Consider the following 27,262-nt stretch of genomic DNA (forward strand, 5'->3'; position numbering starts at 1 on the left):
CGGTTTCATCTTTTCAACATCTAGATTTTTTTGTTTGTTTCTTTGTTTTTGTTTTTGAAGCAAGCAGTGATATTTCTATCATTTTTTTCTTTATCCATGAGCTTAAATACTTCTATAAAGAGAAAGTTAATTTCATCAATCATTTATATACCTGAATTGCTGTTAATGGGGGAAAGATGGGATAAATGTTTGATACCTTTTTTGTTTGTTTGTATGTTCTTGACAGTTTTAAAAATAACTAGCTGGTTTTCTGGCATCTTCCAGAGAAGTTTGTTTTTGTGTTTGCTTCTTTGTTTTGAGGATCAGTATGTGTTCATAAACTTAAGTATATCTGATGTGTTTTAATCCATTGAGGTAATTACTCAGTCTCATATTTGACCAGTGAGTGCCTCTTCAATTCTTTTGACATAAAATCAGTAGGCTTTTATGGCTTTCCATCTTTCCAGGCTGTACATTTCTTGTCCCTAAAAGCTATTTATTCAAGAAGTCCCATTTCCTTTTAATGGAAATATATTTAGAGACCTCAAGTTTTGTACTAGAGTTGCTCATTGCTACTAGAATTGCCATTGTTCCTGGGCCTTTTCAGTGACAGTACACACATAAAAACATACACGCATACACATACACATACACCTATATATTTTAAGACAAATACATTATGTCTGTGTTTTGATACTTCCAAATCAAATTTTGGACTATAGAGATTCTACTTATTGGTACTAATCTTACCTCCGTTTCCTTGATGCCATAAATGTGATGCAGTTTTCATTCAAGTCAATGAATGAAAACTCAGAAGGGAGATGACCAGAAACTTTTTTCATACCCTTTTTTCATACCCTGAAAACTTTTTTCATACCCAAAGAGCTAAATGCCATTCAGACCATTAAAGGATTAGCATTAGGAAAAATGAAAATTTAGGACTCCTTCATTTATCCTACCTTTTTCTCCACTCTTGATGACTAATATTCCTTTAATGGAATTCAGTCAGAATTCTACTGAATGGAGATTAAATACCTATATGCACATACCTAGTATATATGTACTATGTCTAAAATACAGTCACACTAAGAGAATAATCAGTTTATCAATACAAGGGCAAATGGCTTATTAAAGCCTTTCCTGTTTTCAAATAGGGTGATAGACAACCTGCAGTTGGGGCAGCTTCCTGCTGAACCATGAGGAAGAGAAAGGAGAGTCTGATGATTCTGAACACATTGTGATCCTCAGTTCCTATGGTGGCTTACTGCCCAGTTACACATACAACCCAGCTACAAGAGGCCTAGACAATGAAGAGAAAGAACTGACTGAAGTAAGAGATAAGGATCTACATGGTTGAAAAGAAACATTGAGTAATGAGACATAAGCCTTGCAAGACTTAAAGTTTTTTCTAAATCTGTCCCCATTCACATTCAGCAGAGCCTGGATGACCCAGAACCCCATTTTTCACCCTAATGCAGTTCATGCAGTGTAACAAGAACACTGTCATTCAAAATTCAATAAAGTATTTCCTGAACACCTTCTATATCTACTTTGTAAGAACCAGAACTGTTCTAACTGACCAGTCCTGCCCTGAATAATTTATGCAATATTTAAATTTTTTTTTTTGAAATGAGTCAACTTGCTTTTAATGAAATGTAAGTCCTAGCAGATGCACTCATGAGAACTGTATTTTAGGCTGAGTCAATGCTACGCTATTTAGAGTCTGTAACCACCTCATGTATGGTGGGTGTTTTTTTCTTTTGTGTTTTAAGTGTGTATTATGGCACATATTTCTTAGTCCTGGGTCTTTCTATCTATACACATAAAGGAGTTTTTTAAGGACACTTTTTTTTTTGCAAGAAATGGATTTACTGATTGGGAATACAAGGAATCCAGGAAGCAGTACAAAGGATAGAACTAAGGCACATCTAAGGAACCTTATCATCTACGTATTTCCCCATTCTAGTGTGTTTTTTCATTCCTTTCTAGTTTGGCTTCAACTATGTACCATGTAAAATGTTTTGGTTTCAGCTCTTTCACTGGTCACAGTCTCTTAGTTATCCAAGCATACATTTCTAAGAGAATCTGGCTGATCCTTTTCAAAGCAGTGCACTCATATGGTGGAGGAGAAAGGGATTGATTGGACTGTGAGTTTTATGACAACATATATCCATTTGGCCACTCAGCAAGCATTTCATTGGGGGAGGAGTATCTTACTCTTTTCTCCAGATGAGAGTTGGAGTAAGAGTGGGGAGTCAAGGAACTCTAAGTTTGTCTAATACAAGATCTATTTACACAGCAATTATGCGATATATTTACACTAGTCTTTTTTCTTTTGTATTTTAAAGTGAAGTAAAAATATACCTCAGTGGTAAAATATACCTTCTTACCTACTTTACAGTGGGGGGGATATTTTTCCTTACAAACCAAAATAACTTGGTATTATATAAATTGGAAAAGTGCCTTAACCTCTTTATATATATATATATAAACAAATATATATATATATATATTTATAGAGCACTTAGGTGTGGTAAAATTATTTTGACTGTTCTCAAAGCAGATACAAGAATGGGGACATACAAAATAACAACATCATTGTGCAGTAAAAAATGGACAAAGTTCTCGTTGTTTTCATCTTTTGCTTCTTCAGAGTTAAGGGCCATGCTTGATACATAGCAGATATTCTATGTTTATTTATTCAAAAACCGTCATGAGTGCCTACTACACACTGAGTTCTGTATGAGAAAATGGGTTCCTAATAGTGAATAGAGAAAACCAAGCTGTCAGTAAAGGGACAGCAAAGACACAGATAATTTCTATACGAGGACAAAAATGGCACAATAAAAATAGCACAGTTTCTGTGCCATTAGTTTTTGCCAGTCTCTGTTCTGAGTGCTTTATGGATAGATTCGTTTATATTTTTATTATAGTTCTACAAGTCATGTACTGTTACTCTCATCCCATTAAATTAGAGTTGAAGAATTTGTGGCACAGAGAGATCAATATCATGCTCAAGTTCACGAGTCAGTGATGAGGCCAGTGCTCTAGACCAGGTGTTAAATGCTTCTAGTGAGTAGATATGTTACATGAACATGACAAGAGACACTGTGTAGGCAATTTTAATAGAAAATTGATCATCTGGTAAACACCTGTTCCTGAATTTCCATTCTTTCTATGATGATTCCTCGATTTATCTATGTATACAAGGAGTCAGCTCCTGGTCATAAGCTTTTTGGGGCCTTCATTATGTGTTCTCTTTAACACCACGTGGTGAGACGTTTAACAAGACCTGTTTCACAGAACTTCATGCCCTTTGTGAGATTGGCTCATTAAATATTTGTTAACAGTCTGAGAAGTCTGGGATTTGACCCCCAATCCTCACATTCAAAAGGCCTAACAAAATAATAATAATAATAATCTAATTGGAATCTAATTTAACTCCGAAAAATGTATCCTACAGTTTCATATTCCCCTCACATTTTATACTTGATTTATAGCGAACCCCTTCTCATTCATATAATTCACTCATTGTGGCATACAGTCTAGAAAAAGTATTCATAAAATATGTATACTAACTGTTAGTATGACCTCAGATTAATCTCTTTAAAAATGTTGCTTAAAACTGTATTCACACAAATAAGTTCCTTTTATAGATTCTTTGTCTTTTTATTTTCCTTAGTAAATCTAATAATATGATTAGAGTTGCTCAGATAATCTTCCATCTCAAGGTTTATTCATTTCTGATTCATTGTGTCTATTATTAAACCCAGCTGTTGATGTTTTAGAACAAACTGATTTCTGAATTAACTCTACATTGTGTTCTATAATAACCCCACTTCAGTATTATCATGGGTTGCTCCCAATTTACTTTTAGATAATTAAAGCCTCTCTTTATTCCTATCCAAGTTGCCTGTTTTATTTCCCAGAACACAAGGATGTGATTTCATTCATGTTGCTCTAGGGGTCTAAAGTTGATAATCATTTTTCTACATCTGCCCTCATCAGTGTCAGCTTGCAAAATATGCTGCTGTGTCCCCATCCCTTGGCTTCCTCTCATTAGCATTCACATTCCCACTGATATAGTGTGTTTTTCTGCCACAAGCCATTCCTTGTTGTTTTCCTGTAAAGTCAGTACTTTAGCATCAGAATTGTCCTAATTTCCCTAGCATATTATATATTTTCCCTATATTGACTTGTTTACGTGGATTGTTTACATATGACTGCATCTGCTTCAGAATTGATGACATCTACTATTGAAATATGAAAAATATATATATGTTTCTCAATATCTGAATAAGCAATTCACAAGTTGGTATAGAAAGAGAAGAAAATCTAGGTCATCATAAAAAACTTTACTTATATCCCTTTAATTTTCATGATGAAAACCTGAAACATTAAAATTTGTGTATTATTTGTTGGAACAAAGAAAAAGTGGTTTCAATAACTGTCATCACTAATATATTCTAGTGGCTATTTATATATAATATTTGAATGTATACTTATACAAGTACAGGTATATTTTATATTCTATCTACTTTATAGGTTTCCTTGATATTTTGTATACTTTATATTAATATTTAATTACTCTGATTCCTTACCACATATCAACCCCTAAAATGACAAAATGAAATAATAAAAGTTTCAAAGAATTTGTGGAATTGCTGATATTCTATAGTTATGATTTGGAACTGATGTTTTAAATGAAACTTCCTAGATTTTATACATTAGTCTCATTTTCTTTGATCACCAAAATGCAAATTTCCTAGGAAGACTATGTTATTGTATAGTTTTATTGTAAAATAGGCATTGAAAAATACAGTTGATATCGTTAGGAAATTTCCATAAAGGTAAAAGTCATTATCCTTATTATATGTATGTATTATTTTGTTATTTAATATCTTTCTTATTTGCCTTTTCTTGACCTGAAGATTAACAAAAAGTTCATATATCCAAAAAACAGGAAGGCACATTTTGAGATTGTACAGATTAATTTAATGTTATGTAGTCATATAAAAACACTTCAGTTTTATCTCTTGGAGATATCTAAACCTCTATACTTCCCAACCCCACGATTTTTATCAAGCCAAAATACAGATTCTCTTAGTTGAGCATTTCTAAAACAATTTATCAGTATAATTTGCCTTTTAAAGAATAAGATTTCTTCACACTTATTTTAATCTCTCTAACAGCATGCACTTGAAAAGAATTAGAGTTAAAATATTAGTAATCCGGATACTCTTACTTTTCTATACTCTCCACCTGTGTTCGATATATCATAAGTACTACCATAACCAGATGTGAAGCGTTTTTTGAAAGCTTTTTTATTTTACAAAAAAAGCGTTTAGGAAAATGGTTGCTTACAAATTTAGGCCTCCTATCACTTGCTGGTAGGGGTATAAGATAGTTATAGTTACTTTTCTGCCTTTAGAATTTCAGAAATTTGATTCTAAGTCATTGAACAGAATTTGAGTGCCATTATCTGATGTCTAGAGATTTTTCTGTACAGTTCTTGAAGTGTCATATGTTTCCTATACTATAAGCATCTCAAATCTCTTTAGTATACAGGAAGGATGTAGATATAAAAATAACCTTTTACAGTCATCATGAAGACAGTTAAATATGAAAATACAATCTTACAATATTTTTCTTGATGTTATTGAGGGCACAGAACTGACAGGAGAAGATTGAATAGATAGACCTGCCCAAAATATACACATGTTGCTAGTGAGGGAATTAAAAAATAATAATGTCAACTGTGTGGGACAGTTTACTTTACGGGATTTCTAAATTTTGTTTGGCTTTTTTTGTTGTTGTTTTACAACAGCTCTCTCTAGCCTTGGATTCTAACCTTTTGCCTAATGCAATTATCAATTTTCATGTAAAAATCTCTCAGTAAGTTTAAGTCAGTGATATTTTCTATTAGTCAATGAGAACTAGAAAATTAGTTATAACATCTGTTCGTAATCTTTAGTAAAAATTTAGCTCACCAAGGCCTTTAAAGAAGCATTACAATGTTTCCAAACATTTGATATTTTTCAACTCAGTTTTGGCTTTTTAGTTTATAATTCTACCAGTGTTTCCAGTTCTTACTAAGAATTAAGTTGATGAGTTAAAGCCACTTGTTCTAAACTAAATGGCAATCAGTATACTCACCTGTTCCTAAACATAATTTTTATTTAAATTTTAAACAAAAAAGTTATTTTTGACAATCTCTTGGCATTCAAGAAGGTTACAGTGTTTTCTATCCTCTTCTGTAAATTCCAGTGAAAAATGTCAACTTTGAACCAGTGACACTATATTACACTGTTTGTGTGTTTTGTTGCTTTACATACAAGGTTTTCCTTACAGTTTATTTCTCCCTAAGAGGCGGCACTTTGTTAATATGGCTGTGTACAATTTTCTGACAAGTGCTAAACCTACGCTAACAAAAAATGGTTCTTATTTATGATATGTCAAATTACTGTTCTGAGAGTAGACCTTTTAGGTTGCATTGAGCCTTTAATTTGACTGAATTTAAATGACATAAAATGCCTTCTAGTTGGGCCTTGGCTGGCATATTATATATCTCATTTCACTGAGAAACATTCACATGCAAATATGGTTTGTTTGGAGTGAGGACAATTGTGACTATCATGACTGATGAAGGCTTTTGATCACAATTCTACAAACTGAAACCTTGAAAAAGAAGAGGCTATTTGGACTGGCATCTGCAATCCCATGAATTATTTAGTTCACATTATTCATAAATCTATTTGAAGAGGAGGTTTTATGAGGTTTTGGAGTTGTGTTGCCAGTGTCAATGTATGCTGTAACTGCCTGCATGCATATGAACACTTCCTCTAAATGTTAAGTGTTCTAGAACCTGTAAAGTGTGTTACCTGAGTACTCTAGCTAAGTTAATCTCTTAGAAATGGAATCTGATGCTCAACTCTTCCTTACTCCTTCAACCATTGGGTCTATTGGAAGGAAAGGAGCAGTGCACATAGATGATATGTAGAAGTGGGTAGGGCACATTAACAGAACACACAGTTTCCATTCCTGCTTTGTAGCAGAGCAAGCTAAAAACCCTCCTTCCACCAACACCGTGATTGTCCTTTCCTATATACTTTTGCACTGATGCAGCTGCCTGGAAAATCCTCTCTCCTCTCCTTTTTCAGGTTTCCAACCAGCTTTCCAACCAGCTGGTGAGTTGATTTTTCTATAACTTAATCACACTACTAGTGGCATAGCCTAGTTTTATATTTACATTCCTCTCAACTACTTGTTTACATATTTGTTTCTTTTTCTACATGATAAGATCTCTGAGGACAGGGATCTTGTGTTAATCAAATTCTTTGTTTCAGAGCATTAGCATCCCTGTAATTTATAGGGCATGCTCAGTAAGTGGATGTTAGATTATCTTGAATTACCCTCACACTGTATCTCCTAAATGGAACAATGCATATATCTTACTTATATTTCTCCAGGTTTTTATAAAGGACTATAACTTCAAAAGTATTTTTAAATTTGAAATATTGAGGGAAGTTTAATATTGGTTACATTTTAAGCAAAACATTATTTAGGGATTTTCTATTGGCTTTCTGCTGGCACAGGGAAGTGACTCATGTTCAGACCTAGTTTTCAGAGAGTGAGTCGAAAGGCTCAGTTGTAATTTGCTCATGTGAATTTTTAAGTAATGCTTTAGAGTTTTAAAATTAATGAACAGTTGCAGTTTATGTTGCTGAATAGATGTCCCCTCTACTTAGAGTTCACAGTATTTGATAATCAATGCTGCAAAGAAGGTTAGACCACATAATCTTTAAAAGTAGCATCTAACTCTGATATTCTCTGAGTCTCTGAAATCATCCCAGGTGGGAGTTTAGGCTTAACAGCAGATTCAAATGCAAACAACCTGAATAAATTTACTTACAGTTCGACTATTTTAAAATCCTGAGAACTGATTTTATTTTGTCTTCTTTCGAAAATATATTTTCCTATAAACTGTTGGGACTTCTCAATATGTTTATTAATGTGTACATATAAAATTATTTGTGGAATTTTGAAAAATAGCATCAAGACAGGAAAATTTCTTTCCTGGCTAGATGGATTATTGTTCCATAGATAAGAAGAATCAGTACATGGGTACTAAAAGTCAGATTGTACAATGTAAGGGAGAAGTCCCTGTGCTGGGAATTGGAAGATTCAGAACCTTCTCGATTCCCCTCCTAAGTAGCTAGTTAGTACTGAGAAAATCTTGTACTGTCCCTCAGGCCTTAATTTCCACATCTACAATTTGGAATTAACAGTGTCTGACCTCAGAGTTTCTTTGTGAATCCTATGCAGTGATAGATATGGAAACTTTAAAAAAGCATTGTTACTTTAACTGTGAGATTTGCTAATATCAACCTTACAAAATTTAGGATAAAGTATTGTCTGTAAAGAAAGCTTTCTTATTTTAAGAATTCATTTTTAATTTGATTTAATGAAGTTGTTCTTGTAGGTCTCCTGTCTTTTCAAATTTACATTCTAGACCCAGTTGGTGTGTTTGAATATATCTTTCATTCAAGGATATCACATAAGATATTAGTGCTAAAATTATTATCACTTTTTCATTGTGAATGTGGCTGTTATAGACTTCAAAGTAAAATGTACCAGCTTAAAAAAAAATAATAACTATGATCTTCTTTAACAGTTAGGTATTTATTAAAATATAAACTTTCATATCATTATGATTATCTTACAGATACATATTTAAAGTAGCAGTATTTGATATGTAAAATGAACGTATTATTCACCAACTGAGCATTATCTTACAATCCCAAACTAGCAGCTAACTTACCTGTAGCACAGTATGACATAATCTACCCACTTGCTCTCAGTAGCAATCTGAGGTAGGTACCGGGAAAATCAGGATACAGAACATATTCCTGTGTACTTGTCTTCATCAAAATGTATTTTGTCTCTCTCTTCAGGGACAAGGCTCACTTCAAAGGGCAGTGTTTGGGCTATTATTTTAAACTGCCTGAATCTAACATAAATATAAAATGATAATAGTTTTCTTAAGTGGATCTTGAAATCTACATCTTTATTTTGTATTTTTCATCTAGGCTTTTTCATCTAGCCTTTCTCCTAACATTTTGCACTAATCTAGAGATAACCATTCATGACATTCTAAGATATCTGTAACCTGATTTGCTTTTATATGTGAAATACAGAGAGGCTTGTTTAGTACATTGTAATTATGTATTTTGTAATTACAAGGATTTTCATCTCTATGCAGTCCCCTCTGCCATTTTGCCATCATATTTTAATAACACACTGTTAGAAATAACTTTGTCCCAAGATACTCCTTTGGTCAGAGTTAATTATAAACTAAATAAAGTTTACCCAAACTGATGTGCAGAAGATGGTACAAGGTACACCAACTAGATTTTCTGAAATTGAACACCTAAGACCATTTTTCCATTTTATCTCCATATGACCCAATTAATATTACCTATTGGCATTTACCAATTGAGGTAAACTGTGTTTGGAAGATTCCTCCCTCCAAATATTGAAATAATGATAGTTGTAATACTGCATTCAGAGAATATTTGACACAGATGAAAATATGTATAGTCCAGATCATATCAGTCTTTTTTACAATTACTATTCATGTTTATTAAGACTGTATTTGACACACAAATTTGGGGCATGTTGGTTTTTTTACTTCAAATTATGTAATAATTTCAAAATAACTTTTAAAATACATTTTTAAAAGTATCTAACATTCCTGAAGTGGTCCAGATTATGGTACATTTCCTTTTCTTTTTTGTGTGTGTCTTAAAATAGAGTTGTGAGACCCTCATCATATCTCTGAGAAATGTCATCTATGTTGGTCTTATTCTGGTGAATTTCAAATTAAGATGTGGTCAAAGTAGATCTTCAGTTGCTCAACAGTTGTTGTTATAACTTAAATAAAACGTTAATCATATCTTTCAAACCATACTCTAAAATTCATGTTATGATTAGTATTACTATATCAATCAAGGTAGAATAATAGTATATATTGATCCATCTATTGATCAAGAGAGTAACATAGCACCTAATGAAATTTTCCTGCAAAATAAATTATACAGGGCCTCCCTGGTGGGGCAGTGGTTAAGAATCCGCCTGCCAATGCAGGGGACATCGGTTCGATCCCTGGTCCGGGAAGATCCCACATGCCGTGGAGCAACTAAGCCCATGCGCCACAACTACTGAGCCTGTGTTCTAGAGCCTGCGAGCCACAACTACTGAAGCCCACGCGCCTAGAGCCTGTGCTCTGCAACAAGAGAAGCCACCACAATGAGAAGCCCGCGCACCGCAACGAAGAGTAGCCCCTGCTCGCCGCAACTAGAGAAAGCCTGCACGTGGCAACAAAGACCCAACACACCCCAAAATAAATAAATTTATAAATATATATATATATATATATATATACAGAAAGTACTGACTATATCAATATAAAATAAAAGTGTTAAAAGGCAAAAGCAGAGAAACATAGGAAGAGAAGATGCCATTGAGGTTCTCCATAGTACACACAGGAACCAACTATCAACATCCCAGTCTTACCTACCTATTTACTGTTGAATCAGTAATAAAAGTTCTCCTCTCACTCATTATGACTGTAAGTAAATTAACATCTATGTGTCAGAAAGTCTTAATTGCATAATATTACAGTAAAAACTACCAGAGATCATATCTGAAGAATTTGAAACTGACATTTCTAAATGATCACATTCCCTGCACTTGGTTTATAGAAGTGATGTACTAGAAATAGGCATCTAAGTGCTCCTTAAAATTAGCATGCCTTAAATATGAATGTATGTTAAGTGTGTGTATTCTGGGTCTGAACTCTTTTAGTGTGGATGACTTAATCTTAGGTAATCATGACCCTTCCTGTTGTATGAGTAAGGATGAGATCAGAGAAGCAGCAATGTCTGATGCACAACATTCTGGGGGTCACCTTTCACCTTGCTTGAGCTCCTCACTGGGATGATTCGCTAGAGGGTAAAACCAAGTATTTCTTGATCATACTCTTATGCATGGAGAAGCTTGACTTTGCCGGCCCACTGAAATGATTGCCTTTGGATCCCTTGAAAATTGAACAAGTTACCTGCTCTACACTGAAGCAGATTAGATAGATTTCCTTAAGTTATTCCTAACCACGTTCTCTATTTGCACAGCTTTTCCAGAATTAACCCATTATCTGGTAATTAGGAGTTAGGGTACATTGAGTTCATGTTTACTTCATAAGTATTTACTTGAATGCTGTAGGCCAAATCAGCACATGGTGCTGAGTTTCACATCTCTATTTATACATCTCAAAAAAATCTCATGAAAATATTTGATTATTTCTGTCAAATATTTTTTTCTGTTTCTGCCCCTTGACCCATTTCCTGTCACTACCCTCCTTAAGCCCAAGCTGTAAACTCTTGGGGTCCATGTAAATTCCAGGTGGTATGAATTCTCTTCCTTTACATCAGTGAGTCCCAGTCATCTATTATAATGATTGCAAAAGTGTTATCAGTCAATAAATGTGTTTACTAGGTGCTACTGTGGTTCTCTGATTGAAACCATTCTCAACACTAGTACAGAGTCCAGTTATTCTTTCTAAATAAAAATAAAGAGTAATAATTACCAATGGTATAATATGAACTGAGTAAACTGTTATATATGCATATGATTATACAAAATGATTACATAATATTGTATTCTGTGTACATATACATACATACATACACACACACACACACACACACACATATATATATACATACACATACACACGGAGAGAATGTTTGTGTCCTACTAATTTTCTCAGGTCACCATCTGCCTTAGAATGTGAACTCTTATTGGTAGATACCATACCATTATTGGTTCTACATGACAATTGGAAAACTTTGATGGCTCAGAAAGTTTTCAACATGCATATACAGTTGCTTTACTATTTTACCATTACTATTTATAGACATAGAAGTATCATTTACTTAGCATATGTTTAAACTAGTAAAATGGAATATATTTTTAAATAGATTATTGCGTATAAAATTTCTAATTGGGTCTTCCCAGGTGATGCAGTGGTTGAGAGTCCGCCTGCCAATGCAAGGGACATGGGTTCGTGCCCTGGTCCGGGAAAATCCCATATGCCGTGGAGTGGCTGGGCCCGTGAGCCATGGCTACTGAGCCTGCGTGTCCAGAGCCTGTGCTCCGCAACGGGAGAGGCCACAACAGTGAGAGGCCCGCGTACCACAAAAAAAAAAAAAAAAAAAAAAAAAATTCTAACTAATATCATAACTTAATAGAAAAAACTGAAAATATAGCTACAGCATCTAGAAAATAGGAAATATGACCAATCCCACTGACATTAGAATTTAGTTTTCTTAGTTTCTGTTTATAAAACATTTCTCAAATCTAATAGTTTTATGTAATTAACAACAATCTAAGGTATACATATTAAATTTACCCATCAAAATTAGCAAATGAGAATCTGGGGAATAATAGAAGACTAATATCCATTGCTATATTTTATTCCAATTATAGATTTAGGGTATTTCTAAGATAGCTTCCTGGTTTAGTAACACAAACATAAATATAACTTCAAACGATGCCCATGTACTTTATTTACTGAGAACCTTTTATTCTGGTACTGTCTCAAAGCTTTCATAATAATATATGATGGATACATCTAAGGGTTTGCATTTATTTTATAGTCTCTTCTAGAGGCATGAGTTTGAGTCCAATTTTTTTTTTACAAAGTCTTGAAAACTCCCTATATTTATCAGTGTAAAAGTCATAAGCTTTACAGGGCAGTATGGAATACAACAGAAGAAAAAGAAATTTATAAATTGGTAGTGACTCATGAAGTTTGAAAAGATTCTTGACAGCAAAAGAAATATAGAATAAAGTAGTGTAAATATTTTACATGTAAGCTATCAGTGCTAGAAACATAAAAACAGTGGAGAGAAAAATTCTTAATACAAAATAACAGTTATTTTGATACATATAATTCTGTCTGTATAGAGTGAGGAAACATGGGAAAGAAATAATTATATAGATTACTTAATTCTCAAAATACAGTTGAATGAAGTAGTTAGAAGCTAAAAATAAACTTCTGTTTCATTTCTGCAGAAGCAAAATGGTTATTTCATAGAGGAAATTACTATGTTCCACATTTTAGAGACTAAATTTCATAAACCGAAATTTTTTCAATGGTGCTTGTTTGCCTTGCACATACAAGTAAAAATTTACTCACATAATATAATCTCATTCAATACAGACACCAATATATAACTGTGCTGTTTTATACACTGTTACATGTAATCATAGGAACATTGATGTCAAGAAATAAACCTAGATACTTGAATAATTTTAAATATATTTTTTATTGTCAGAAATTTCAACCATCTATAAAAGTAGAAAATATTATAAACAACATGCATTTCAAGATTATTTTAAAAGGAATTACAGGCAACTGGTCATTTTTCATATTTAGTTTTGTGAAAAGATAATGACAAAATATATTTACATTTATATATATATATATATATTTACAATACTATTATTCCACCTAAGTACTAACAACAGTTCTTTTTTTTTTTTTTTTTTTTCCGGTATGCGGGCTTCTCACTGTTGTGGCCTCTCCCGTTGCGGAGCACAGGCTCCGGACGCGCAGGCTCAGCGGCCATGGCTCACGGGCCTAGCAGCTCCGCGGCATGTGGGATCTTCCCGGACCGGGGCACGAACCCGTGTCCCCTGCATTGGCAGGCGGACTCTCAACCACTGCGCCACCAGGGAAGCCCCAACAATTATTTAATATTGTGAAATATCCAGAGCTCAAATCAGGATCCAAAGTAGTCTGCACATACCATTTGTTTGATATGTCTCTTAGGTTCCCCCTTCAATTGGTATTTTTTATCCCTTATATCTATTTGCTAAAGGAACCAAATACCAAAATTCCTTGTGTGTGGTTTCCCATATTCAAGGTTAGACTAATTGCATTGACAATGCATTTTTTTTTGTTGTTCCCTCTGTATACTGGACATTGGAAGTTCAACGGAGGGGCACAATTCTATCCAGATTTGATTATATTGCAGAAATACTTAAATGGTATTGTGTCCTTCCAGGAGAAGGTATGTAATTCCTGGAATTCTCCCTTTTAATGATGTTAGCATTATGTATATACGTAGGCAGCTATGTATAAGAACTTATTAAAGATTGTGGAACAGTGGTTTTTGAGTTCTATTATTTCCTTTTTATTTATTGGCTGGGGTATTTGTATTGGGAGAAATTTCCACTCATCAAATATTTGGTTACTCTTGGATATATCTCTTTTAGCAAACATTTCTTTCTCAAGCATCATTTTTACACATTTTTCCTAGTGTGAAATTTGTGTGGTTATTAAGAAAGAAGAACTTGTGAAAGAAATTAAAGTCACACTTTTTCAAGTTTTCAATTCTAACGAGGTTTAGAAGAAACTTCTCATGTTTAGATGATGTTAGTTGATAGCCAAGAAAGATGTTATTTTAAATAAATCTCAAGTGATTAGTGAAAGAATGTTACTAACTTTGTACTGGATAGTTGGAGGAAAAAGGAGGAAATGTAGGTGGTTATCTAGCCCTGAAATGCAATAATTTTAATTTCCATATCTTGAAACGACTGTAATACCATGGTAAGTATCTGATAAATTAGATGTAGTAGTACTTCTTGTTAAAATCAGTGTGATTTCCTCCTTTGTAAAAAGGAATAAAACTCTCCTGATTTTAATTAGCACTACATTGTTATACTGTATCTAATGATTGCATTTTGATATAGTGGATTTTAAAATATACATGTTCAGCATGGTGTTTTGGTTGTAATTTTGCTACCAAATAACTTTGTGACCTAGAAAAAAGTCACTTATCATCTCTGGTTCCCAGTTTTGCAATATTTTGGATTTCTTAGTTTCCATTGTATTTCTTCAAGGAAGTAGTGGCAATATATTCTTATTATTATAATTTACACATATGTGTATGAGTAACTTTAATATTTAAAAAAAATTTATTGTGCAGTGTCAATGGCAATGGGTTTGTTTTGTTTTGTTTCATTATAGATTAAATTTGTGGCAAGAGGAACACAAAATATATCTGAGTATGAAGTTGCAGATGTTAGGAACCTCTGTCTCCTTGGAATGTCAGTACTTGCTAAATTTATTGCTTCTCTATTAAGAAATGACAGTCCCTTATCTATAAATTTGTTTACGGAAGGAACAGTAAACAACAGTAGGCTAAAATACCAAAGTATTTCAAAAAAAGGCTACATAATATTAAAATAAAAAGATCCACAATGCTTTAGTATTAGCTCTCTGTGAATAAATTCCAGTAATGTCTTTGCTATCCCCGAAATGTTTTATTGCTAAGTAACTTTTCAGCAAACACTTCTAAAAGCAACTACAAATCCAGTATGTTCTACATTATCCATACATTGCAAATACTAATAAAACATATCACCATTTTGTCATGACATAAATCTTAAAATTAGGAGTAGAAATTAAAAGAACAGGGAAAATGTGGCTAGGTCATACAAATTATGAGGTAGGTAAAATGTATCTAATCTCCTCTGAGAATGCCCTCATGCCCTACTTATAGTCCCTGTACTTCATTTTGAGAAACACTGCTTTAGATTCACCAATTCTTTGCAGAATTATTAATGATACCTTTCAAATAAACAGACACTTTAATAATTCAATGAACTAATTAACTAATTGGTGACATAATCAATTAATTATATTTTTACTTTTTAATCATCTGTATTGGAGTTTTCAGAGATAAACCTCATGAATATAATGCTTAATATTCACTAACTATTCAGCATTCATATGTAAATAGCTCTGGTATGTCTGTTATTATTCACGATTTTCTTCAAAAATTACATAAATTTTCACATTATTAATATCAGAATTATTAGCAGTTACAAATTTAATATTATAACTGATCATCTCTGGAAAAAAGTGTGAACAACTATAATGTTATAGTTACAACTTGCTGCCTTTATTATAAAGGTAAAGAAATGTTAATGTCATATCTAAAACTTTTCTCAGGTCAAAGTACCTCTACTTCCTTTCTTTTCATTTTAACTATGAACCACTAAAATTGTATTTTTAAGATAATTTTCAGTCACTTTTGGGTGGTATGCAGTGTGCACTTTACAATTGACTTATAATTGGACTGTGCTGACAATGGAAAATCTTACAAGTATTGAACATGACATTTATGACAGTATTGCTGTCATCTTGGCTTCTTTTATGGAATATGCAGAGAATTATAATTGGGCTAACAAGCATGGTAGCCTGGCTGCTTTCCAATTATATTAACCAGCCTAGTCTAGTATTAGCTGCCTGAACACACACAGAAACATAGAGCTTTTGTTTTCCCTTCTAGTTTATTTTGGTATCTACCCAATAATCTAAGAGTAAAATCATCTACCATCATGTAATGTTTGAGAACTTTCCATAATTCATCTCCATCCCACTGAGAAATGTAAAGGTTGCTTTCTTTGTTTTTATTTCACTAATTTTTAATAAAAAAGATGAATTTTTGTAAAAGATTAATTGTATCTGTTAACACATTTGATACTATTGTCTCAAAAATTTCTAAAGCTTTTGGCAATTTTTCTTTGAATTTGTGCTAAAAATGTTAAGTGATAAGTTTGAATTTTAAGTAAAATTTCTTTTCATGTGAACAATTTAATATGATACATTGAAATATTTTCTTTGAAATTGAGTGAAATAATATTTTTGCATAATCTAAAAATAAGTCAGCTTTGTGTAGTCTTAAAAACAACACAAAAGATGAAAATAATTCCTAATAATTAGAATTCTGAAATCTACTAAAATTCTACCAAGGAATTAAAAACTGAATTTTTTTTTTTTACATCTTTATTGGGGTATAAGTGCTTTACAATGGTGTGTTAGTTTCTGCTTTATAACAAAGTGAATCAGTTATACATATACATATGTTCCCATATTTCTTCCCTCTTGCATCTCACCCCCTCCCACCCTCCCTATCCCACCCATCCAGGCGGTCACAAAGCACCAAGCTGATCTCCCTGTGCTATGCGGCTGCTTCCCACTAGCTATCTACCTTATGTAAAAACTGAATTTTTAACTGAAAAACAAATATTAAGAAAAGTTAAATGAAACAGCTTGTGGTTTAAAAGATCCAAGGAGGTTGCACTATAGCAGTCATCTGGATCACTAGATTCTGTACTTCTGTTTCTCTCCTTTTTTTCTTTTTGCTGGTTTTCTCTTATTTTAGAGCATTTAATATACTTGCATATTTTTATCTAAGCTTTCTCAACACTTCCATTAGCAATATCTAAGGTCTTCATCTTTGTCAGTGGTTTTCTGGATAGAAATATGAAAAAATCCCTGGGAATATGCCCATCAGAAACAAAACACTAGTTCGGTATAAAAGGGATATGACACAGGATGTGTATTGCAGCATTGTTATTAGCAGTAAAACAAACAAACAACAACAACAAGAAAACAAACCTAAAAGCAGCCTGATTTTCTATCAATAGAGAAATAGTCCCATACTTCATACACACTATAGAAAAATATACAACTATTAAAATTAGTGAGTTAGAACTCGATGTATTAACCTGGAAAATGAGGGAAAAGCAGACTGTGAAGAACTGTGTATAGTATGATTCTGTTTATGGAAACAAAATACACAAAGTATATATGTTATTGTTTTTTATAAGAATAGCAAAATATATTTTTATAACATTAGCAAACTGTTAATATTGATTATTTCAGTAGCAGCCTTTGGAGAAGGTTGAGCTATTGGTTTTTTTTGTTTTTTTTGTTTTTGTTTTTATAATCTATGTCACGTCTTATTTTTTGGCATTTGTCAATAAAAATAAGCAAAAAAATAGAAGTATTCATTAAATAGGAGCAAAATTTCTTGGTAAAATTACTTTTAAAGTTTAAGTTTTAATATTAAATATTTTAGGGACTCTAATGGCTGACAAATTTTGCCATGAACTGTTATATCACATTAACAATATCACAAAAACATCTGGTAGTTTAATTTTGGGTCTTTGCTTTTTAAAAGAAAGTTAGTTTACATTATATTCATAACAGTATTGTGAACATTCTCCCTCTCCAACCACTTACCTTATTTTAAAGCTGTGGAATAAACAGAGTTTGAATGGGTTTTTGTAAGGACTTAAGCAAGGTTTCCTGAAATAATTTTGCTTTTACTTAGTATGTTTTTATTTGAAAAAAATGTATTATTTACTTAGTATGTTTTTATTTGAAAAAATGTATTATTTTGTAATGTATTATTTAAAAAATATAATGTACATTTTTTATGAGCTAGCAGAAGATAAATAAAAGATAGTGTTTGTGATTGTGGATAAAAATGAAATTCTGTATGAGTAGTCTGGCATGTATCTAGACTTGCTAGAAATTTTTCTTTAGCTCTTGAATCAGAAGAAAGTGTAAATTAAAAGTTTCCATTTTCAGTTCATAAGCACTCAGTCTAAAACCTAAATTAAACTTCACTGGGGTCAGTATGCAGGCTAGAGACTGCCTATTTCCCAGTTAGGGGATGGACCACTTCATCTTTGACATCATTTAGAGAATGAAAAAGCACACCTTCCTCTGTCAATCTTCCTTTTTAAATATTTAAATCAAAATAGAACATATTACTTCAAAATGTTTGGGGCATCTAATTGTGCATTTTGTCTAGAAGTTTTCCTTTGAGTAAAGAATTCTCCTGTCAGGACTGTTCTAGTTTCCTCATTCAGTTTACTTCTGCCCCAAAGTGTTTACCAATAGATATAATAAACTTAAATTTCTACTTCTTAATGAAAATAATGCCATTTAAAGTAATGGAGTTTTCTAGTTTCACAGCTATGTGATCAACCAAGTACCAAATAGCTGAAGTTTAATGAATCATGCAATTTTGATTTGGCTTTATAGACCTGATATTTGAAATCCAGTTGGTGACGCGGTACCATAAATCCCAATAGTGTAAGGTAGTATCTTAGAGCACAGATTTTAGGTTCAGGCACACCTAGGATCAAATCCCAAATTTGCTTATTTCCAGCTGTCCCATAGTCAGCAAGTAATGCAACTTTTCTCAGTTCCAGTTTTCACATCTGTGAGGCAGTGATAATAAAACTTACTTCTTGAGGTGGTTAAGTGGAAGATGTATGGAAAGTACTCTCAACTCTCTCTGGCATTTAAGTAAGCACTCAGTAAATACAAGTGAATGGCCCTTGTGATTTATCCGAACGTATGGATTACATTTTAATTGTTAAATAAAATGAAATATATTTAAACTATATATTAGTATTTTTAATTGAATTATTAACTAAACTTTAGAGTTAAAAAAGACAAAGGAAAGAAAGATACACCGTTCTTAAAAAGAATTTTGTGCCTTGTGGTGTTTGGTATTTGCACTCTGTGGCTCCTATCTGTTTTACTCTTTCTTTTTCAAGGACTTTAATCATATACTAACAAAATATAACCAATTGTCATTTTCTTTGTTACAAGTCCTATTCATCTAAAGTGCATTGATGGTGTAATCATAAACGTATCATTTTAGACTTTAACTAATAGTGATAACATATCCCTTTTAGAGACTCTGCCTAATAATCTAATATGTTTGTTCTCTTCTTCTTGTGCAATCTTGGTACCAGCGGCTGCTTCAAAGAATAAAGTTAAAGGTGAGCTATTGTGCATTCTGCATGATTTACCATGATTGTTTTCTGCTTAGTCTTGTGCATCCTCTTAAATGATAGCGCTAGTTCTGTTCGTGATAATACCTGTTCATTGTGTAGATATTAGTTGTAAATTTCTACAAATACAAATTATATCATTTTAATTATTCAGTTTCTGATATATGTCTGTGTTTCCATGATTATTTGTGAGTTTATTTTCTTGTTTTATTTCCCACTTTATTCCAAGTGGAATAAGGTGCTTTTATGCTTAACATTTTGCCTGTTGACCTCAGTTTCCTTGATAAAATTGTGAACTAGAAAAAAAATACAGCATAAAATAAAGCTGATGGAAAGTCTCAAAATTGAACATGCCTTCATAGAATTATGTGAAGAGAAAATTTTATCCTTTATTAAACTCCAGTTTTCTATTTATGGCTTTTTTTATCCATTTCCTAGTTGTATAAAGTTTCATTTGCTAGAATCCTGAAAATACATTTTCATGAGAAAGGATGTGCTTGTCTAATGCCAGAATGTCTCCCTGAAAGAAAAAGACTTTTGGCTTGATGTGTCAAAGTCTTTATGGTTTTTAAAAGAATTCAAACGTGTGTGTGTGTGTGTGTGTGTGTGTGTGTATGATATCTATGATAGTGTCATAGGTTTATAGTTTATGTGTTTCAATTTCATGTTCTCTAGAACAATCTATATATTTTTTAAATGTTTTCTCCTTATATAGCAAATATATATATACATATTTTTGTCTTTCATTTATTTTTATACAGCAACACTGTAATAACCTTATTGGTCATATATCTGTTACCTTCAGTTTCCTCATCTACAGAGTGTGAAAAACAATAAATAATTCAAAAGGTTGTTGTGAGGGTTAAGTAAAATATGTAAAACAACAAGTAATCTTCCTGCTGCTACTAGCATTTTAAACAATGCTAGCTTCATTTTGCTTCTCACAAACGGGCCTTTTCTTTGTGGAGAATTTCTGACTCTTCATCTTCATTATTCACTATTGCCCTGCCTAATTTCTTCATCTGTGTGCTCAGGAGAAATAACCAGGTGGTTTTGTCTTTCTCCATTTCTCATATTCAGTTCTACCACAAGACCACCCTTCTCTATTATTCCTTCCCCTCCAGCCCTGCCCTCCCCCAGGTTGTAGTTTTACAGCTAGTTTTAACACTATACATAGATTTATGTTTGCAGTGTTAACTGATCCCTATTTATAAGGCTAAGCATTTAGTGTGCAATTACTATTTTCCTAGGAATGTATTTGTTTTATAAAACACTAAAAATATAAAAGATGAGATGGAAAATTTCTTGTTACCCTTTGTTTAATTCCTCCACACTTAGCCTAGTCTCTTTTTCAATAAATGTGCTAGAATTAGCCAATTCTTGCTACAGTAATTTTCTGTCTGTGGATAAAAGTAATACACTCATGAAACAATTAAGAAATTACTTGACAATGAGTATATATTTATGAAATATATTTACATAATAAAAGATTAAGATATACAGTTTTAGGAATGAAGAATTAAGAACAATGTACAAATAATGTGTTAATTGTGAGATATAGAACTTGAGTGTAAAGGGAGTTAGCAAGATTTGCATATTGAGGTTGGAGTCCTTGTTCTCAGAGAATGCTTTATGTGGCAGGTGGGGCTTGAACTGATTGTTGAAGGATGGGTAGTATATATAGAAAAAAGTAGTACATAGAAAAAGCAATTTGAAAGCATAAGTAAAGGTATAGAAGCAGGAATGAATATAGTTTATTTCATATAGTGAGGTCACCTTTTAAAAGAAGAAGACCTGTGTTTTATGAGAGTGGAGGAAGTTAAATTTGATGATGGAGTGATCATGAGTCATTACTGCATTTGATTACATAAAACCTCTCATAATAATCACATCTGTGTTCACTTTATAATTCTTGATGGACAAGAATAAAAATGATATAAAATGATATAAAAATGATATAAAAATTGATATTAAAATGATGGACTTTTTTATTGATATAAAAAATGATATAAAATGATGGACAATAATTCAAATTATAATATACAGGTTACAAAGTATTAGTACAGGAAACCAATTCACCACTGAAGGATTACAGCCGTACATTATATTATAGGTGTCTGCAAAGTGACATCAGGACTCAAGCTGACTAGGATTTTGCAATACAAACATGTTGATGTGTCCGATTTAGGATGCCCATGTTGCCATCCTTGTTGTTCCACACCTATTCATTTTATTTGAATCTCTTTTTTTTTTTCACTTGTGTACAAGCCTGCAGGGGGCTTTAGGACACAGTTCACCCTATGCATGTATTTTTGCATCTACAAGGTGTTATAGAGACAAGAAATGACACTTTCTAAAATCAGCTATGCCTCAAGTAGAAATTGAAATTTTATTTCTAATGACTGAGACAGATATGTATTATGTAGATAATAGAGAGAAGTACCCAATGCTTTTATTGTCCAATTTCTATGTCAAGGCAAATGGTCTTCAAACAGGAAAAAAAAATGAAAAAGAAAATATGGGTAAGAGGAAAATAAAACCCAAGATAATATAAGCAGATTGCTTAAAAATACTAATTCTCCTGGCCCAAATAAAGTACATCCCAGGGAACCCGGGGAAGTTTTGTAGAGGATAACAGCTCATTCATTTATTCTTATGGAATCATGCAAATGTGGGGAGCTTCTGCAATATTGGAGAGTGGTATGTGCTGTGATATTTGTTAAGGAGAAAGGATTACATTCGAGAAACCATAAACTGGTAAATTTGACATTACCTTCCCAGTAAAATTATTAAACTCTTAAACAATTTGTGAGTGCTTAGATTAAAAGGATTCTCTAGGAGTTAGTTAGCAGTTACTGAAAGTTACCCTAATTTTCTCCCTCTCTTTTTTAAAAAATATTATTACACCAGTGTCCAAGGGCAATATATAAACATGTACTATTTGAATTTCATCAAATCATGTAGCAACTCATTCCTTATTTTGTAGAAACTGTCATTCTGAAGTTTGCCAGTTATTCTTCAGTGATCAAATCAAATGGTGGTTCCCCAATCCTCAAATTACTCATTTTTCTGCTGAATATAATGTTTCTTTTGATTTTTTCCACTTCCCTTGTTTCAGTGTCTCTGTTACAGGTTTCATTTTCTTTTAACTCCTCTTTGCCTCTTTCTTTCCCTCCTCTTCTATCTTGTTCTGGAATATAGGTTTCATTCAGGTTAATCTTTGATCCCTAAAGAGATCACTTCTCACAGTGTTGCAGCTCTCCACTTCCTTTTTTGAGAGATGACCTTCACTTCCTACAAAATTTTAAAAGCAGCCATTTTGTGCACTATTGAGTACCCATAATGAACCTCCCTCACCGTTATTGAATGTTAAGAGAAAGACAAATGATTCAATCAAATTCCTCCCCTAGAAGCTTAGAACTGAGAAGAGAGAAAGGAGCAACAGGAAGGAGGAGAAATGGGAAATAAATTTCATTACACTTTGTGGCTGTGAATTTCGTATGTAGACTGAGTAGGATGATGAATTAAGACTGAGAAATAAGAGAAGAATGAGCAGGAATGTAAAAGAGTAAGAGGTTAAGAGAGTGCCCTCATGGTGCTTAAGTCCCTTGTTCTAATAGAAGGCTCTGTTATATGCTTGCCCTTTGGGTCTCTGACAAAGCTGTCTTTTCATTAAGCTTTCTAGATAGGTTTCTCTTGCTTGTAATCAAAAACAGAACTGATTAATATAATTGTTTTCTTTCTCTAAACTTTTCTGAGTTCATTTCAGTTATGACTTTTCTAGACTTGCTCTTACTACTAAGCTCATATCTGATATTCCCGGCACCCCGCTGAACTGAATTTCTAACTGAATATTAAAAACTGAAACTCTTATTTTTCTTTGTAAATCTGAGCTCTCAGGGTTTGTTATGTCTTCTCTTGAACAAATATTTACCTAATTTCTTAGTTTAAAAGATTGAAAATATCTTTAACTCCTCCATCTTAATGGCACCCATAACCAGTCAGTTATCAAATTGTCCTAATTTTATGGGAATAAAATTATTGTCCTAATTATGTCCTAATTTTACTATGGGAATAGAAGCATTTCCATATATCCCTCTTCTTCAAAATCACTCATTCCTCAGAACTTGCCTGGAGTAGTTCTAACTTGTCTTCTGATTGAATTCTCAACACTCTACAATCTATCCTACCTTCATATAACACAGTGAATTCATATATCTACACTCTATAATCTATCCTACATTCAGATATCAATAAGATCATCAATGCTTTGCCACTTAGAGATAGAGAAAAAGGTAAGAGTATTCCTAAAATTTCTTTGTATAAAGTGATTTTATTTCACTCTATTACAGATGTATAGACTAAATGTATCTTACTGATTAATATTGTTCCAGAATCATACACAATTTCTAAATAGTTTTAATGCAGTAAATATATTTTTATTGTTCAATCTGATTTGTAGGCTTTATTTTTTATTCAAAATTTGACAACTATAATAGGGATAACATTTTATGCCATTTCTAGAATACCAGCCTTTAGCTATTCCTTTCAGATAATCATAATTTAGTGCTCAAGTAAAAATTAACACAATTATTCTGACATTATATAAGAATTTAAAGATAATGCAGGACACTCAGCAGTCTAAACTGAGATATATGTGGTATGAGAAGAATCAATATTTCAGTTTACTGTATTTAAGTAATTGTCATACATAATATTATTAAATAAATTATTTAGGTATAAATATTAAAAGTCTGCTGTTCAACCAAAATATGAAATTTAGTATACCAGGTTTCCCATCACATTACATCTTTTAAGGGTGAATTGAAAGGCACATAAGAGATTGAAATTGAGGCATTGCTTCAAACTATTCTGAGATTTTATCTTAAGTGGGGCACCTATGTTTCAGTTTATACTATATAATATACACTGTATATTAAGAAGCTCCATTCTGTAGTCAGAACTGCATGGGTCATATCCTGGTTTTTCAACTTACTTGATTTGAACACCTGGATAATTTGATTATGTTCACTCAACATTCAGCTATAGTGACATTTATATGTAATAATGTATAAAAGGATATTAACCTAAGGGATGGCACATAGTAAACACTCAGTAAATTTTATATATTATTATTGTTATTATCATCATTACTATTATTTAAATAATGTCTGTAGAAAATAAAATGAAAAATCATGTAGTTAAAGACAAGTCCCAGAACTAAAACTTTTCTATGAGTATGAACTGTATTTCATCTTCATGGTAGCATTCATATGTTTATATTTATTATAACATTAAAATAAACACATATAATTTAATGTGAAGGAGCCACTAGATATATGTATTTTTTCTTTCTTCACATTTAAATATTAAAATCCAAAGTGTATAAATGGTATCATTAAAGAATTTCAACTCAATATCAAAAGAGAAAAATTACAAAAACTGTGTCAGATAGAGGTTTATATAGTACTTAAAATGTAAAAATTACTTGCTTTTATTATCAGTGAAGAAATTGAGGAATAAGGCTATATATAACTTTTGTGGAACACATCCCTTAACTCCTTTTCTTGAAGCTATGTTTGGATTTTAATTTTAAAAATGTAAGGAATTATTCAGACTCTTGCATAATAGCTGTAAAATCTTCATCAAAAATAACTTGAGACAATTATTGGAGCTTATGTTTGTTTATCCCACATTAGGCTCATCTGAGGAAATATGTTGGGAATGTTAGAAATATGTAAGGAAATTTAAAAGCATGGCATGTTTCTATAACATATTCACTAAGGGTTCTAGGTGAAAGGCCCTGAGGTGGTACATTTTAGAAGATTGAGATTGTTTTCTTTTTTTTTTAATTTATTTTATTGAAGTACAGTTGATTCACAATATTGTGTTAATTCCCACTGTATAGCAAAGTGATTCAGTTATACATATATATATATTCATTTTTGTTTTTGTTTGTTTGTTTGTTATGTTTTGTTTTGTTTTTGTTTTGCGGTATGCTGGCCTCTCACTGTTGTGGCCTCTCCCGTTGCGGAGCACAGGCTCCGGATGCGCAGGCTCAGCGGTCATGTCTCACGGGTCCAGCCGCTCCACGGCATGTGGGATCTTCCCAGACTGCGGCACGAACCCGTGCCCCCTGCATCGGCAGGCGGACTCTCAACCACTGCGCCACCAGGGAAGCCCTATATACATTCTTTTTCATATTCTTTTATATTATGGTTTATCACAGGATATTGAATATAGTTACCTGTGCTATACAGTAGGACCTTGTTGTTTATTCAATCTATATATAATAGTTTGCATCTGCTAACCCAAACTCCCAGTCAATTTCTCCCCCACCCCCCTTCCCCCTTGGCAACCACAAGTCTGTTCTCTATGTCTGAGAGTCTGTTTCTGTCTTGTAGATAAGTGCCTTTGTGCCATATTTTAGATTCCACATATAGTGATATCATATGGTATTTGTCTTTCTCTTTCTTGCTTACTTCACTTATTATGATAATGTCTAGGTTCATCCATGCTGCTGCAAATGGCATTATTTCATTCTTTTTTATGGCTGAGTAGTATTCCATTGTGTGTGTGTGTGTGTGTGTGTGTGTGTGTGTGTGTGTTTGTGTTTGTGTGCACCACATCTTCTTTATCCATTCATCTGTCAGTGGACATTTAGGTTGTTTCCATGTCTTGGCTATTGTAAATAGTGCTGCAGTGAACACTGGAGTGCATGTATCTTTTTGAATTAGCGCTTTCTCCAGATATATGCACAGGAGTGGGATTGCAGGATCATATGGCAACTGTATCTTTAGTTTTCTGAGGAACCTCCATACTATTCTTCATAGTGGCTGCACCAGTTTACATTCCCATCAACAGTATATGAGGGTTTCCTTTTCTCCACACCCTCTACAACATTTGTTATTTGTGAACTTTTTTTTTCTTTAACATCTTTATTGGAGAATAATTGCTTTACAATGGTGTGTTAGTTTCTGCTTTTTAACAAAGTGAATCAGTTATACATATGCTCTGATATCACTTCCCTCTTGCATCTCCCTCCCTCCCACCCTCCCTATCCCACCCCTCTAGGTGGTCACAAAGCACCGAGCTGATCTCCGTGTGCTATGCGGCTGTTTCCCACTAGCTATCTATTTTACGTTTGGTAGTGTATATATGTCCATGCCACTCTCTCACTTTGTCACAGCTTACCCTTCCCCCTCCCCATATCCTCAAGTCCATTATCTAGTAGGTCTGTGTCTTTATTCCTGTCTTACCCCTAGGTTCTTCATGACATTTTTTTTTTCTTAGATTCCATATATATGTGTTACCATATGGTATTTGTCTTTCTCTTTCAGACTTACTTAACTCTGTATGACAGACTATAGGTCCACCCACCACACTACAAATAACTCAATTTCGTTTCTTTTTATGGCTGAGTAATATTCCATTGTATATATGTGCCACATCTTCTTTATCCATTAATACAATGATGGACACTCAGGTTTCGTCCATCTCCTGGCTGTTGTAAACAGAGCTGCAATGAACATTTTGCTACATGACTCTTTGA

General features: G+C 32.9%; 1 protein-coding gene across 2 annotated transcripts in view; it reads left to right on the forward strand.

The window, feature by feature from the left end:
- The window catches only part of CADM2 (cell adhesion molecule 2), a 1,062,587-nt gene that overhangs the window by 723,391 nt on the left and 311,934 nt on the right, over positions 1-27,262 (forward strand). For both annotated transcript variants that reach the window (XM_060010480.1, XM_060010481.1), the window contains exon 2: positions 19,672-19,698. In XM_060010480.1, the coding sequence (XP_059866463.1) occupies positions 19,672-19,698 (27 nt within the window). The remainder of the gene's footprint in view (positions 1-19,671; positions 19,699-27,262) is intronic.

The sequence above is a fragment of the Delphinus delphis genome, chromosome 4 (assembly GCF_949987515.2).
Source record: "Delphinus delphis chromosome 4, mDelDel1.2, whole genome shotgun sequence".
Taxonomy (NCBI): Eukaryota; Metazoa; Chordata; class Mammalia; order Artiodactyla; family Delphinidae; genus Delphinus; species Delphinus delphis.